This window comes from Pongo abelii, chromosome 21 (assembly GCF_028885655.2).
Source record: "Pongo abelii isolate AG06213 chromosome 21, NHGRI_mPonAbe1-v2.0_pri, whole genome shotgun sequence".
Taxonomy (NCBI): Eukaryota; Metazoa; Chordata; class Mammalia; order Primates; family Hominidae; genus Pongo; species Pongo abelii.
The window spans coordinates 5203520-5219486 of record NC_072006.2 but is presented as its reverse complement, the minus strand read 5'-3'; the positions used below and the strand labels follow the sequence as shown (position 1 = coordinate 5219486).

The window sequence follows — 15967 nt, the reverse complement described above, 5'->3', positions numbered from 1 at the left end:
ACAATGAAATACTGTGTACCCATTAAAGAAGGTAAATAAGTGGTAACAGGTTGTCCCTGGGTAGGGGCATAAACTTTTCATTTCTTTGCCTTTTTGAACAACAGATAGAATTTTGTAGCATGTGCATATGTTTTTATTTTAAAAAGCCAAAATGGTCAGGGAAGAAGGCTCCAATGTGAATATTAACACGATTCATCACTTTGTCTATAGAACCTGACAGTATTATTGAAAAGGCTTCCCACTCGGGCATGATCAACCCCAGCCGGCAGTGGCAGACGCTGAAGCAGAACACGGGCGTTGCCCACTTTGAGTATCAGATCCGCGTGACCTGTGATGACTACTACTATGGCTTTGGCTGCAATAAGTTCTGCCGCCCCAGAGATGACTTCTTTGGACACTATGCCTGTGACCAGAATGGCAACAAAACTTGCATGGAAGGCTGGATGGGCCCCGAATGTAACAGAGGTATGTGTGTGTGTGTGTGTGTGTGTGTGTGCGGGCATGTGCCTGTGTGCCTGTTGCTTTTAGTGTCCATTTATCACCCCACCAGCAGGCAGGTGGCATGTGGCTATCTCAGGTGGGGTGGGATTTTGGCTGTTATTCTGGGCCTGCAGCATGAAGATGCTGAGTGTAGAAGATGCTGTTGGTGCCCCATCCAGATCCCCTTTACTGGCATCCCCATCCCCCAGGTGCTGTGTTGGCTGCCAACAGCTCACAGCTGCTCCTTCTCAGGAGACTTGTCCTTGGCCAAACCAGTGCATGCCCCATTCCTCCAGCTCACAGCCTGATTGACAGACATAGGGCTACAAAGCCCAGCTTCCTTTGCCTTAAAACAGTAGTACAATTTGCACTCTAGAGCTTACCCTGGGATTAGGCTGAAATCAGACTCCAGTTGAAACCATGTTCTTGCTCAGCTCTTTCCCCTACCCCATCTGCTTCCCTCAATTCCTTCTACCTATGTCCAGATCCCCTTCTCAGACTCTGCTTCTAAGGAACTTGACCCAAAATCGATCCAGACAGGAAGGACTAGGTTAGCCCAGTTGATGTCTGAACAGGTAATCCTGTAGGAAATGATAGCCCCTGCATTCGGGGTAGCCTTGCAGCAAGTTTTCACCGGGTGTCTTTGGGGGCATGGCATTGAGGGGGAGAGGTATGTGGTTAGCTCAAGCTTTCCTACTGGTGTAGGACTGAGCCCACTTTTAGTCTCTGTGCTGTCTACTGTCCCAGTCCCTTTATAGAATTCAGTGATTCCAATTCATAGCAACTTGATAGGTAATTCTGTTAACTGTATAATATCCCCTCATGAGCAATAATGTACTCTGCTTATTTTACATGACAATTAGGTAAATTGTTTTGAGAGACTCAATTTCAAAGTGAGTTTTTCAACCATGAGAGGGGGGTGGGGCATGGGGGAAGGAATTTACAGGTCTCCCGGGTAGTACTACTGCTTTCTTAAATAATTGGAGACAAGAGTTTAAAAAGGATGGCATTTCTGGAATTCAAATGAAAAGGGGAATTGATTAACATATTTTAGTGTGTTTTAAAAATTAAACGACCTTACACTTAGTGTGGGTTTTTTGTTTGGTGTTTTTTTTTTTTTTAAGATAAGATGCTCACTTTGTCACCCATGATGGCACAATCATGGCTCACTGGAGCCTTGAACTCCTGGGCTCAAGTGATCCTCCTGCCTCAGCCTCCCAAGTAGCTGGGACTATAGGCACATGCCACCACACCCAGCTTTTTTATTTTGTGTAGACATAGTCTTGCTATGTTGTTGAGGCTGGTCTCAAACTCCTGGCCTCAAGCGATCCTTCTGCCTCAGTCTCCCAAAGTGTTGGGATTATAGGCATGAGCCACTGTGCCTGGTCTTAGAAACTGACATTTTTAAAAGTTACTTTTTTCTTTTTTTTTAAATGAAGTAGAGAATTGCTCTGCAAGGGTACTTTACAAAAGTCTCAGCAGATCTGGCCACCAGATTAGCCTGCCCAATGAATCCAGCCTGGTTGGCTCTGTTAGTCCTGTGGAATTTTCAAACCAGGCATTTGGTATGGGTTTTTTTTTTTTTTTTTTAAAGGCTGAAGCTCATCTGAATGTGTTCTGGTGGGATGGGGAAGGATTATCTATACCTTGTTTTCTTCTAATGAAAAGGGTGTGGGCAGAATGGAAACTGACCAAGCTCTGCTCAAGGAGCCAGGTAGCTGTGGTTTAGAGAGGCTGGATGAAGGTCCCCCTTCCCTCATCAACTTGTCTGCATTTTGTCCCCAAACAATATCATGTTTTCAGAATCTGCTAACAAGGCCTTGAAGTTTAAAGCTGGTTTTGTTATTTGGGCCCCTCCCATCTTCCTCTCCTTATAAGGAACCTGATATGAGATCTATTAAAATCATGGAATTTGCAGACTTTAATGCAATGGGCCGTTCTCATGACCGTGGCGATGCAAGGAACAGGCAGTGTGCTGACACGCCCTTCTCTGTTTTTTACAGCTATTTGCCGACAAGGCTGCAGTCCCAAGCATGGGTCTTGCAAACTCCCGGGTGACTGCAGGTAAATAAACTGGTCTTTTGTGAGATTTCTTTTAATTTTCCTTTATGTAAGAGAGGAACTGACTTTATTGTGACTGCCTCTTTTTTCCTTGGAGAACAAGAAAGCTTTTTTAAAAAAAAATTCAGATAGACACATCCGAAGCTTATTAAATTATACCAGCTGTCTGGTGGAATGCACACACCACTTCTCTCTTGGAATAAAAAGAAACTCTTTGGGCATAGCCAGTGACTTCATGTATTAACTCTTCTGTAGATTGGTAACACATTTTTATAATCTTCCCTTACAGTGCTGATGAGCTAGATGGAGGGATGTGGGCTTGTTTCTTTGCATCTCTCTCCTCTTCCACCAAGGCTTTCTTCTCCCAGCCCCCTCCCCCACTTTTCCCATCAATAGGCGAAAGTCCAGCATTCTTTAGAATGGGATTAGTCCAATCTCCTGGCCCCTTTGCAGGCGGGAGCTGGGTTGGTGCTGAGAGGTTAATGGCTGCCCTGGAATCTTGTCAGTTGAGCCTGATGAATGTAGACTTTTGCTGCAGTCCTTTGAAGTCTGTTCCTTTATGGTCCAGGAACAATGCAGAAGCCAAAGGGAGGCCTGCCCTGACCACTTCACGATGGCGGGTTTTGGAACTTCTTGAAATTTATATTATGCCAATTTGGAAAAGGCTTATTTCGGGAAATATTGTTGGTGTCTGTGGTGTTTTTGGCAGTCTTATGCTTTACTCTCCCTCCTCCCAAATTTTAAGGAGTAACACTAAATGGATCCTTTGAGCCTGTCACTTTTGCCCCCAAAGCTACTCTGACATGAGTAAAGAGAAATCTTATGAAACATAGTCTAAACCAGTATGTCCCAAACTAATGTTATTTGGGGCTCTTATTAAAACGCAGGTCCTGATTCTATAGGTCTGGGCTGAGCCCAGGTTTCTGCATTTCTAACAAGCTCCCAAGCGATGCTGCTGATGGGACCATCAGCAATCACTGCCCACAAACCTCAGTACTCAAAGTGTAACTTCCAGAATTAACAAGGGAGCTGTTAAAATGCAGGTTCGTGGGCTCCATCCCACATCCATAGAATCCTAGTCCTTGGTTTGGCCCAGGAGTCTGCATTTGACAAGCTTGCCACATGACTTTGCTGCTTAGTAAATTTTGAGGCTGCTCCTTTAAAGAGAACTATCTGTGGCTTTTACCTTTTTGATTCCACCACTCCGTCTGTTCCCCTCCCATGCAAGGGGGAACATGGAACTAAATTAAGAACTGGTTGTCCTGAATTGTCTCTTCCTACACTTCAGAAAGATAGTTTATTTCCTGGAAGGCTGAGGGGCTTCTCCTGCTGTCTCCCATTGGTGGCGATGGACTGTAGTATTTAACAGCATTGCTGTCAAATGTGGAGCAGGAATCCACCTACCTTAACTCTTCCTAATTAAGGGTGTTCTGGAGAAAGTCCCAATGGCAGTGCTATTAGTGATTCCAAGCCTGCTCCCTGCTCAGATGGATATCAGCGGAGGCCGACTGTGATTTGTGCTGCTGTCATCAGAACACACTTATACAGCTATACAGGGGAGGGCCCTCCCAGCCAGAACAACAGGCTTTGTTTCCAGAATTTAGCCCTTTCTCTTTCAAAGTCCCACCTCCCTCTCCCTGCCCAGACATGCACTGATGGCCTTATTTACTTAAGGTGCGACTTTCCCACACATCATTTGCATAGTCTCCCAGCCCAGTTTTCTCTCCCTACCTTGAAAGAAAGTCAAAACAGTACCTTCATGCTGAGGAAGTTCAGGTTGTGTCCTGCTGCAGAAATAGTTGAATGGCAAGTTACCTGCAAGTTGTCTTCTGGATTATGTATTACACGGGTTATTTTTTTTTCACCCCCACATGAGAAAATTTACTGGTTTTTGTTGTTCCCAAGTAGACTGAGTCCCTTTCCCTGGGTATACATGCTTGCTTATTGCAAGCCTGCCAATAATATCAAACTTAATTATGAATCATCATCTGAGGAAAGTCACTTCAATTTCTCATGAGAATCTTAATCATATATTATTAAACTGGGATAACTTGGTTGGTGCCTCTTTTAGGGTCAGTATTTTTATTTGTTTTCTTTTGAAGTCATCCATGGCCTCTTGTGGTTGCTTTTTTATGCTTGGGGATTGAGGTCTCTTTAATTAGGTGAGGTTGGGTCCTCAGCTGCCTCTCCTTGCCTTTATGAGGCAACTTGAAGAGGCCTAGTGATCCTGAATTTAGAAGAGAATAAGGGAAGACGGTGAGAATATTGCCATTTCGTAATCAGTTCCCTCTTACTATCTTTCAGGCTAAGAATATCAGCCTTGACAGAATGGCTACCCCCCTACCTCCCACTAACGTGGGTGTCCGCTTTTGAGAAATTATTTAGATTGTAATTTTGTTCTTATCTTACTCCTTTAGTCACTTATCACGTTGACATTCCATTTTACATAAACCAGAATCCAGTGTCTAACTTTAAACCACACATTCTAGTGATTTCTTTGCATGTGGGTGTGCATAGCTTGGTTTTAGAAGTTAGGAAGTGGTTAGTCAGTATTCTCAGGGGTTAAGTTGACTCTCAGCCGTGGGTGATTAGCTATTAGCTAGATCCCTATAATTTTCCCATGACAAGGATTTGCTAGCCTGCTCTTGGGAAACCGAAAGCCTTTCCTTCTGGGGAGCTGGAGGGGGCGGGGGTTGTTTTCCAGAGTTACAGCTGAGCAGCTTAGGGGGTTGGCGCTGATCGTGGCTTTTCCCAGGTCCCGTTCTGGAAACACGTTGCCCATCCCACCCGCACCCCACCCTCCACCCTCCACCGGGAGGCTAGTTGATGTTTCTCCCTGCCTTCCCCCACCCTTGTTAAAGCTTGGCTCTTGAGAAGGCAATTAAAGTTTCAGAGGGCTTGAAAATTGAAGGGAGAGTGGTTTGAGACGCTGCCCCCTTTCCCACCCCAGGTGAAAGTTTTTGTTTTTGTTTGTGTTTGGGGATCAAAGGCACTATTTGGCCCCAAAAGAGTACGATTAATCAAGGTGCTTATATAAAAGAATCTCAACTCCCCCAATACTAGATAAATTAAGCAGACTGCTTTCTTTTTTTTTCTTTTCTTGGCAAAGCTAGAAATCACTATAAATTAGCACACAGTAATGGGACACAAATTATGGAGTTGGTTCCAAGTGTTGTCATTTCCTTCTCCTTCCCTATAGAAGTGGGTTTAGAGAGCCTACTCTGGCCTTGGCCAAGGGAGGGTGCCCCTTTCTCTCCTTGTTTTTTTTAAATAAAGCGTCATCGTGAGGCAGTTTCCTGCTGCATTTGGTGGCTTGTTGCATTTCTGTGCGCTGGGGTCGTGACTTTTTGTGCAGACAAAGAGCAGAGTGCCAAGTGCAGCGTCTGCAGAGACTTTGGCATAGCTCTCTTGTCACCGGGAGAGTCCTTTCCTCTATGCTCTGTCACAACTAGGTGCACAGGTTGATTTATTCCATGCTTTCACCTTTGGCTCACTCGTGTTAGCCTGAGAAGAGAGTGGCTTTGTGAAGGGCATCCCCATGCTGGCCTCTTCCCAAACAGCCCTCCTTTTGTCAGGAGTCGGCTGGGAGGGGACCTCAGCTCAACTGTGAAAATGTTTGTTTATACGGAGCCCCTGATGAGCCTTGGGAGTCTACCATCCCGTCCCCAGAAACAAAACAGAAAAAGCCTGGACTTTGCAGTCTTCCATTTGAATTGTACAGGTCTCTCTTAACATTCAAAAGGCTAACCTGGAGGTGTGCTGTGTGTCTCCAGGTGCCAGTACGGCTGGCAAGGCCTGTACTGTGATAAGTGCATCCCGCACCCGGGATGCGTCCATGGCATCTGTAATGAGCCCTGGCAGTGCCTCTGTGAGACCAACTGGGGCGGCCAGCTCTGTGACAAAGGTATGGCCCTTAGGGATGAGACCCAGGGTGGGATCTGGGGGTGGGATGGCAGTAATTTGGTTTTTAATTTTATTGGCAGGGGCTTTTATTCTGAATTCTCCTTGAATGCTGTGTGGGTTTTCTGGTTTTTCTTTTCAAAAGACGATTGGGGCTAGAAACATGGTGGGTTCGCCATCTTCACAGGCGTCTCTTAGTGACTCCAGGATCTTTTTGGCAGATCTCAATTACTGTGGGACCCATCAGCCGTGTCTCAACGGGGGAACTTGTAGCAACACAGGCCCTGACAAATATCAGTGTTCCTGCCCTGAGGGGTATTCAGGACCCAACTGTGAAATTGGTAAGTGGTCCAAGCTGAATGAGAGCCCTTTGTCTAATTTTTCTGTACTCAGCTTTTAAAAAATATACTTTTAAGGACTTGTTTAAGGAAAAAAAAGTGAAACTAGCCTCCAAAGATAGGCCTTATCCCAACCATTCTATAAGCCTTTGTAACTTTCAAGTCTCTAAAGTTTTTCGGGTGATGCTGATTCATATAGGAGGCAGCGGGAGATGAAATGACCCCAGCTCTGAGATGTCTTGGAATGTGGTTAGAGACAGCTCAGCGAGAAAGATGACTTCCTTTCTTTCCTTGACACAGCAGGGTTCTATCACACGCTTGCTTTTGGTTTTTGAAATATGCTTGCACTAGTGGCTGTGGTGTGGGATTCGGTTGGAGGAGGGTGTGGGGAGGTAGCGGTGCGCAGGCATCCCTCGCTGACTGCCATCCTGGTTTTTGCAGCTGAGCACGCCTGCCTCTCTGATCCCTGTCACAACAGAGGCAGCTGTAAGGAGACCTCCCTGGGCTTTGAGTGTGAGTGTTCCCCAGGCTGGACCGGCCCCACATGCTCTACAAGTAAGTCCAATTTTCAGCTTGTGTCCATTCTAAGGATCCTTGTGCCAAGATACCACGCTGGGGAGAGGTACCTAGGCTTGTCCAGTGTAGAATGTCTCAGTGGGAGAGGGGCAGGTGCAGGCCTAAGTCTGGTAAGCAGTCTGGTGGCTTGTGTGTTTGGAAGTCTCCCAGCACCCCCATCCTGTCCCACTAAGGTAGCGCATGTATCTGTTCTTGGAAGGAACGTCCTCGTGGAATCGCTTGTTCCTTTGCATCTGCTTCCTGGAGCTGGCCACCTTCCAATTGTGGTTATTCTTCTTGCAGCCATGGAGAGGCTGTCTTCAGGGGAGGTTGTCACTTACTACTGGATTCTGTCATAGGGCCAGGGGGCCCCCAAAGAAGAACCTGGCCTGCAGAGTTCCTTTGGCTGTGAGACAGGGCTGTATATCAGAATCACCTGGGCTGCTTTACAGTGTAAATCTCTGGGTCCCCCAGATTCCCTCCAGAATTGGGGAGTCCATGGTCTTTGATAAACTTCTGGAATTCTGCAGTGCAGCCAGGTCTGAGAACCGCGTCATCAGCACCCCAGGTGTGGTTATGGATGTGGATTTCTGGGGTCAGATTGCCTGTGCTGGTCCTGGGCCCCCACCTGTCACTTGCGGGACTCCAGCAGGCCACAGAAGCTCCCCGGGCCCTCTTTAAATGGCACAGTAGCAATTCCCATCTCTCAGGGTTGTCATAAAGACACAAAAGTGAATGCTTCATAAATTGTTAGGAGTTGTCTCTGGTCAGAGCAAAAGTGGAGAATGCAGCCTCTAGATGTGCTATTTTGGGCAAACTCTAAGCAAATGAGAGGAATAAGGTTTTCCACCTGTAAAGAACTATTTTTCCTTACTTCTTAGCTACTTCTGAGCCATGATGAAACTTTTCTTTAAAAATAAAGATTAGGCAGATAGAGATGTCCTGTGTTCCTCCTGGGGTGGATGCTCTGTCAGTATCCAGCTGTCTTTCTCCCCCACTGCTTAGGTTGGGGATTACATGAACTGGGGCAGTGGGGGATTTAAAGCTAAAATCAAGGCTTTGGCCTTATCGTCACCGTCCCACTTGTCCTGCTGTAGCTTTCCTTGTAGCAGGTGTCTGGCTCTTCAATGACAGCCCCTCATGTTAAGAGGTGATGTTAAAGGATCTAATTGTCAGATGGATTGAATTGTCAACCCCTCCTTTTCTTGTTGACCAGACATTGATGACTGTTCTCCTAATAACTGTTCCCACGGGGGCACCTGCCAGGACCTGGTTAACGGATTTAAGTGTGTGTGCCCCCCACAGTGGACTGGGAAAACGTGCCAGTTAGGTAAGAACATCCCTGCGACTGTAATTTTTTTTACCAAGGTTGGCTTTGATTGTCCAAGCCATTACAGAAGACGAGCGTGTGGCCAGCAGTGTGAGTTCACACTCCATCATGCTACGAAGTAATTTATTATCAAGAGTCTAGCAGGCCTGGGAGAAATAACTTGAATGCAAATGGACTAGCTCTTTTAGGCCCTGTGGGAAAGTCGTGGGATTCCTTGAACCATGTCAATCGTCTGTCCGAGGAGTGTTCAGCTGGGTTCCAAACAGGGATGATCTCATGAGGAATGAGCTGTCTGCATTCTTTTTGCCACATTTAAATCCCAGCAACTAGGCTGCGCTGGGTTTTGCACAGAAATGCCTGGTGGCTTTCTGCTGTTTTGTGGGGGCTGGTTAACTAGCAGCTGGAAAGTTATCAATTAAGGTTCTCATTGGATAATAGCTAGGGAGAGGGATCAGATGCTTAAAATAGAGGGAACCTCTAGTATCTTTTATTTAGCTAGCTTATTAAAATGTCTCATGTCTCAGACACACTCTGACCTGTTCTTTTTTTTTTTTCAAGGTTGGGGAGATGGGGGTTGAACTTCATTTCTCATGCTCATCCCCATCTCCTTTCAGATGCAAATGAATGTGAGGCCAAACCTTGTGTAAACGCCAAATCCTGTAAGAATCTCATTGCCAGCTACTACTGCGACTGTCTTCCCGGCTGGATGGGTCAGAATTGTGACATAAGTGAGTGACTTTGTTTCCATTTTGATTTTCATGAAACTTGGGTAGCCGACTTGCTGGTCCTTACTGGGGCTCCAGTCCTAGGACTTGAGCACTAGAAGGAAACCCTTAGAGTCGGAATGTTTTTTTGAGAGGGAGTGGTCAGGGCAGCAGTGAAAACATACACTTTATCAGGCTCATTAGCTGCTAAAACCAGCCATATTCTGATAATGTGGCTGAAACAATGATGTGAAGTTTCACTCCCTCATTCTGGAAGAATTAGGGAGGGTCCCCACCCAGCGTAATAACCTTATCTCACGGGAAGCACACAGGAAATCTGATTTGAAACTTATCTATCCTGAGCTGAAAAGGCTTTTCAATTAAGCCCAATTTCACTGTAAATTACCTCTTTAAAATGATGACTTATTTATTTTTTAGATATTAATGACTGCCTTGGCCAGTGTCAGAATGACGCCTCCTGTCGGGTATGTAAATCTTTGCTTAAATCAAAACTTTGACAATTGACAACAAATCTTTAGATCTGTGTGACACTAGGAGAGCTCTGCCCCTGTGAGATTTAAAAATTTGGGTGAAAAAAGAGTCTCTCGGAAGTTTCACTAGGGCTCATGTTACCCCAGCCTCGTGGGAGTCATTTTGAAGGCATGCACGTAGAAATTCCTCTAACCACTTTCAGAGGTTTAGCATTTGGCTATTTCAGTGAACCAGTTAAACCGCAACAGTCATGCTAAACCGCTGAAGCCCTGTGTTTGTGGAATACATAGAAAAAAAGCACGTGTCTCTCTCTCCCCTTCTCCTCTTCCAGGATTTGGTTAATGGTTATCGCTGTATCTGTCCACCTGGCTATGCAGGCGATCATTGTGAGAGAGACATCGATGAATGTGCCAGCAACCCCTGTTTGAATGGGGGTCACTGTCAGAATGAAATCAACAGATTCCAGTGTCTGTGTCCCACTGGTTTCTCTGGAAACCTCTGTCAGGTGAGTGGTGGCAAAACCTCAGATGGCCAAGTTTTTACAGCAGAGCCGCTGCCTCCTCCGCTTCCCCCGCTTCCCCTTTACTTCTCCCTCAGCTCTTGTGTCTGGAATTTCCTGACATCTATTAGCATCCTATTGATGAGAGAGTCTCTGCTAGACAAATGCTGGTGGAAGGAGATATTGACGAATTATTTTCTTCTTAGTGTCTTTGTCTTTGTGTTCTATTTTGTTCCCTCCATCCCCTCTTGTGTGCCCTGTCCCACTCTGCCCCGTTGTTTCAAATACTGGGCATTGGCAGTCCCTAGAGCATAGAGATGTATCTTACAGGGTGTCTCCTAATAGAAACTGAAGGAACTGTCAGATTCCAGTGCCTGCTGCTCCAGAGAAGTTATCGTGACATCTTTGTTTTACTCTGATCCCTCCCCCTTTTCACTGTTCCTGATATTTGCAGTTGGACATTGATTATTGTGAGCCTAATCCCTGCCAGAATGGTGCCCAGTGCTACAACCGTGCCAGCGACTATTTCTGCAAGTGCCCCGAGGACTATGAGGGCAAGAACTGCTCACACCTGAAAGACCACTGCCGCACGACCCCCTGTGAAGGTACCTCCCTTCTCCCGGGACCTGGCTGTCTCCAGACTTGCTCCTTTTGTCCCCACTTACTACCACTGCCCCTTGCTACACGTGAGAAGTAATGTATTGGTGAGGAGGACCTCTATAGTGAAATGATCCTGCCTGTGTAACGGGCTGCAACACGTGGAAACAATCTATTCAGGCCTGCCAGTGGGAGAGCCGTGTCTACAAGTAGCCCAGGGGAGAGAATGTGAAATCCATTTAGCATTCCTGTTCTGGGGTGGGCTGATGTGCAACGCTGAGGCAAATGCCTGAGAACAACACTGTCAACAGAACTTCCTGCAATGGCAGACGGGGAATGTTCTGTATCTGCACGGTCAGCTATGGGAGCCCCAGGCCATGTGGACTGTAACTAGTGCAACTAGAAACTGATTTTATTTCATTTTAGTTCATTTAAATGTAAATAGCCACTTGTGGCCGGTGGCTGCTGTATTAGGCAGCATAACATTTAAAGCTTCTATAAGATTGTCCTTGAGCCTTGCTTAAGATCAAAAAGGAAGTAAATAAAGCAGGTCCTTTTTCCTTAGCAAGTGTTTACCAAATTGGGTAGATGTCAAAGGTAGGATGAAGGGGATCCACAAGCATGTGGGTTTTCCTGGTTGTGGAGGGAGAAAATGCTTTAAAACTCTCTTTGCCTGGAGTCTCAACTTTGCCTGTCATATGACGTGGCACGTTGCCAGTATCTTGGCTTCCCTTGGGTGTGTCTCATTAGCCAGAGGGTCCCTGTCTCCAGGAAAGTGGGCTTGGCCCAGGCCCTTGACTTAGGAACGCCGCATCTTGTGGGTGCATGGCTGTGATCTGATCCCAAGCCTATCTTCTAGTGATTGACAGCTGCACAGTGGCCATGGCTTCCAACGACACACCTGAAGGGGTGCGGTATATTTCCTCCAACGTCTGTGGTCCTCACGGGAAGTGCAAGAGTCAGTCGGGAGGCAAATTCACCTGTGACTGTAACAAAGGCTTCACGGGAACATACTGCCATGAAAGTAAGACTCCCTCATCCAGGAATGGACCAGTGCTCCCCAGCCTGCCCCTGCCCCTGCCCCTGGCCCACCCTGGGATCATTGGTGTTGAAAGTTGTTTTTTTTTTTTTTTTTTTTTTCTTTTTTTGTGACCGGATTTCGCTCTTGTTGCCCAGGCTAGAGTGCAGTGGCACGATCTCGGCTCACTGCAACCTCAGCCTCCCAGGTTCAAGCGATTCTCCTGCCTGCCTCAGCCTTCCTGAGTAGCTGGGATTACAGGCATGCGCACCACGCCCAGCTAATTTTGTATTTTTAGTAGAGATGGGGTTTCCCCATGTTGGTCAGGCTGGTCTCGAACTCCCAACCTCAGATGATCCACCCCCGCCCCCCCCCCCAACTTGGCCTCCCAAAGTGCTGGGATGACAGGTGTGAGCCACCGCACCCAGCAGTGTTGAAATTGTTTTAATCAGAAACAGTAAGGCTGGGGAGACCGGTCGAGGCTTATCCTTACATCTGGGATCTAAGACTGAGGTCGTGTTCAATTTCCCAGATCACTCTGCCTCGGAGCCTCCATATCTATGTTGGAACATTCTGGAATGTTGCTAGGTTGGGTGATTCCTCTTTTCTGTAGGAGTTTCTTTCCCACTTTCACCAAGTACAGGTGACTGAATGCCCATGTGAGGGCATTAAGTGGGTAAGGCACTCTCTGGAAGCTTCTGCTTGATAAGCTGCCTGTCTAATTTGAGAAGCAACCCTGATGGAGGGTAGCAGGTGGAGGTGCCAGGTGCATTGTGTCAGGAGGGGGCCATGAAAACTACTGAACAGTGCTTGTCTATGGCTTCACAAGTCCTTCAGTTCTTTTTTTGCTTTACTTTGTTTCATAGATATTAATGACTGTGAGAGCAACCCTTGTAGAAACGGTGGCACTTGCATCGATGGTGTCAACTCCTACAAGTGCATCTGTAGTGACGGCTGGGAGGGGGCCTACTGTGAAACCAGTGAGTCTGCCACTCTTTGGGGAGCTCTGGGATGTATGGGTCATGTTGGAGGGATCCCATTTCAACATGGGAAACCTTTCTTTGTACTGGAAATCTCTGGAAGCAAGACCCCAGTAATTTCTGCAGTGGGACAGTATCACTTGTATCTCATTTGCATTTATGAGTACTGATGATAGGTTATGGGGAGGAGCTTCTGCTGAGGACCTATAGAATTAGACTGTGTAATAAATATTCTTGCTTGCAAGGAAAGTCATATTTCTACTTTAATTTCCATGGGACTTCCAGAGGCCCACCCCACAATCTTGCCTAACTTGTGGCATTCAAAGTAACCCGGTTGGGAGCTCCTTTATTCCTGGGAAAGCCTGATTGTGTTCAAGTACTACGACTGTGGCTGTTCTCAGAATAGGGTGTTGGATGTAGCAGTAGGAAAGGCTTGGCTCTCACCTGTCGTGAGTGGTCCTGGATCTTGTTGTCAGCCGATTATCTCCTCTTTGATTCTAGATATTAATGACTGCAGCCAGAACCCTTGCCACAATGGGGGCACGTGTCGCGACCTGGTCAACGACTTCTACTGTGACTGTAAAAATGGGTGGAAAGGAAAGACCTGCCACTCACGTAAGTGGTAGTTGGCCTTGGATGCTATCTCTGGGACCCTTCCCTCTGTCTTCTGTGGGAGGGGGCCACTGGGACTCACACTGAAATATTTCCCTCCAGGTGACAGTCAGTGTGACGAGGCCACGTGCAACAACGGTGGCACCTGCTATGATGAGGGGGATGCTTTTAAGTGCATGTGTCCTGGCGGCTGGGAAGGAACCACCTGTAACATAGGTAACTTTCTGCCCCACGTGGGATCTGCAGTGGGCATGGCCACCTGGGCGTGTCTGCTGGTTGGCCTCTGGAGCTTATGATATTTCTCTGGGCCTGGTTCTTGCCCTTCCAGACTGTTGCTGGATACTCAGGGAGGGTGGTCTTGTCTGCTCTTCTTTTATAGCCCGAAACAGTAGCTGCCTGCCCAACCCCTGCCATAATGGGGGCACATGTGTGGTCAACGGCGAGTCCTTTACGTGCGTCTGCAAGGAAGGCTGGGAGGGGCCCATCTGTGCTCAGAGTGAGTGTCCTCCCCTCTTGAACTCTCCCAGGGCTGTCGGAGCAGATCCTGACACCCTTGGGGACTTGCAATGGAAACCAGAAGCAGAGCTGTTTGATGTCTGCTTTTGTATCACCTGGGTCTGCATTAATGACTTGATGGGATACAGCCCTGACCTGGGCATGAGAAAGTCGCCAATGAGATAAGTGGAGACAGATGGCGTCTCAGTTCCCAGCTCTGGGTCTGACCAGCAGCCTGTCTCCTTCCATTCTCACCCCCCACCCCTATCCCCTACCAGGGCCTCTTCCTGTGTACATGTGTCTCACAGCAAATGAAACTAAGTGTGGTGCGGGCCTGGTTCCAATTTAGCAAAGGTATTTTGCTGGTGTTAACTACGACTTTATCATTTGGGTATTAGGGAAATAAGTGGTGGTTTTACTTAGGGCTAAGACCGCTTTCCCTGTTGAAGGCCTCACTATTAAGTTGTCTTTTCTTTGCAGATACCAATGACTGCAGCCCTCATCCCTGGTAAGTGTGACATCCTTTTAAGCCAGTGCTCATCCACTATCGTGTGTGTGTGTGTGTGTGTGTGTGTGTGTGAATCATCCAGGGATTGTGTTTAAAATGCAAGTTCTGAGTCAGGAGGTCTGGGGTGGGGCTTCAGACTGCTTTTCTAACAAGCTCCTAGGTAAAGCGATCCTGCTGCCCCATGGACCACACTTTAATTAGCCAGGTTGTGTCCTCATTTAGAGCAGTGATTTTTCAACCTTGGCTGCACACCAGAATCACCTGGGAGCTCTTAAAAATCCCGCTGCCTGGGCTGCAACCAAGACCTATGAAATTAGACTTTCTGGGGGTGGGACCCAGGCATCAGTATTCTTTTAAAATTCCGCAGGCAATGGCCATGGGTTGAGAGCCACTGACTGTAACTGGTGTGGTGACATGTGAGTGATTGGCAGCCAGAGTAAGGGACTGGGAGGTTGGTAACCAAGGTGGTCTTTGCTTTCTTAGTTACAACAGCGGCACCTGTGTGGATGGAGACAACTGGTACCGGTGCGAATGTGCCCCGGGTTTTGCTGGGCCCGACTGCAGAATAAGTAAGGACTGTCTCTGTCTGGTTTTCCCAATGGCTTTACCGCTTCATTCCATGCCTCAGCCCAAGACTTTCATCTTTAAAAACAAAGCCACCATTCCCTTTAAGTAGCTCTCATAGAGCAAAGGATCTCTCTCCTCCAGCTGGGATTAAGATATCCGAGGCTGGATCCTCCCAGGTACCCGCTGGTGGTTCCCTGGGTGGTGTAGCCCTCCTTGTTTTTGGGGAGAGAGTGCCAGCCAGAATCTGATGATTAATCTACACTGGGGTCCTGAAGAAAGTGTGTGCATTTCCCCATGACTAACATGAAATTATGGGCAAGCAGACGTTAACCACAGCTACACTGGTATAGGATAAAGCTAATACAAACGGAAGGGAGGACGACTGTGGCTTCCAGAGGCTTGTCTGTGCTGGGTCTGATCAGGCCCTGGAGAAATGACTAAAACAGGAAAATAGGGGCAGGCAACGCAGTTTTTCAAGAGGCTTAAAGCATATTATTTTGAGCCTTTTCTCTACTTTTTTACAAGCCCTTTCTCTTACAGAACAAAAAAGGTGCTAGAGTAGTTATGGTTTGATTCTTGTACCCAAACTGTCTGAAATTTTACTGGTGCTTGAAATCCAAGTCTGGGATTAACTAGTCTTCAGCACTAGATGGGTGCAGGTTGTATCTGTTTCATGTTTCTAAATAAACAGTTGGCAAACTGTGGCCTAGGGGGCCGTATCCATCCCACTGTCTGTTTTTATAAATACAGTTTTCTTGGCACACAGCCACACATTCATTTATGTATTGTCTGTGGCTACTTTCATGATACCACAAGAGTTGGATAGTTGTG

At 47.0% G+C, this 15967-nt stretch overlaps 1 protein-coding gene across 1 annotated transcript in view; it reads left to right on the top strand.

The window, feature by feature from the left end:
• Positions 1–15967, top strand: part of JAG1 (jagged canonical Notch ligand 1) — a 36341-nt gene that overhangs the window by 15093 nt on the left and 5281 nt on the right. The window contains exons 4-20 of the mRNA XM_002829952.6: positions 211–465; positions 2484–2544; positions 6315–6445; positions 6663–6782; positions 7221–7334; positions 8551–8664; positions 9279–9392; positions 9807–9853; positions 10192–10365; positions 10814–10964; positions 11816–11980; positions 12841–12954; positions 13456–13569; positions 13669–13782; positions 13946–14062; positions 14542–14569; positions 15053–15138. Of these exons, the coding sequence (XP_002829998.1) occupies positions 211–465; positions 2484–2544; positions 6315–6445; positions 6663–6782; positions 7221–7334; positions 8551–8664; positions 9279–9392; positions 9807–9853; positions 10192–10365; positions 10814–10964; positions 11816–11980; positions 12841–12954; positions 13456–13569; positions 13669–13782; positions 13946–14062; positions 14542–14569; positions 15053–15138 (2019 nt within the window). The remainder of the gene's footprint in view (positions 1–210; positions 466–2483; positions 2545–6314; positions 6446–6662; positions 6783–7220; positions 7335–8550; positions 8665–9278; positions 9393–9806; positions 9854–10191; positions 10366–10813; positions 10965–11815; positions 11981–12840; positions 12955–13455; positions 13570–13668; positions 13783–13945; positions 14063–14541; positions 14570–15052; positions 15139–15967) is intronic.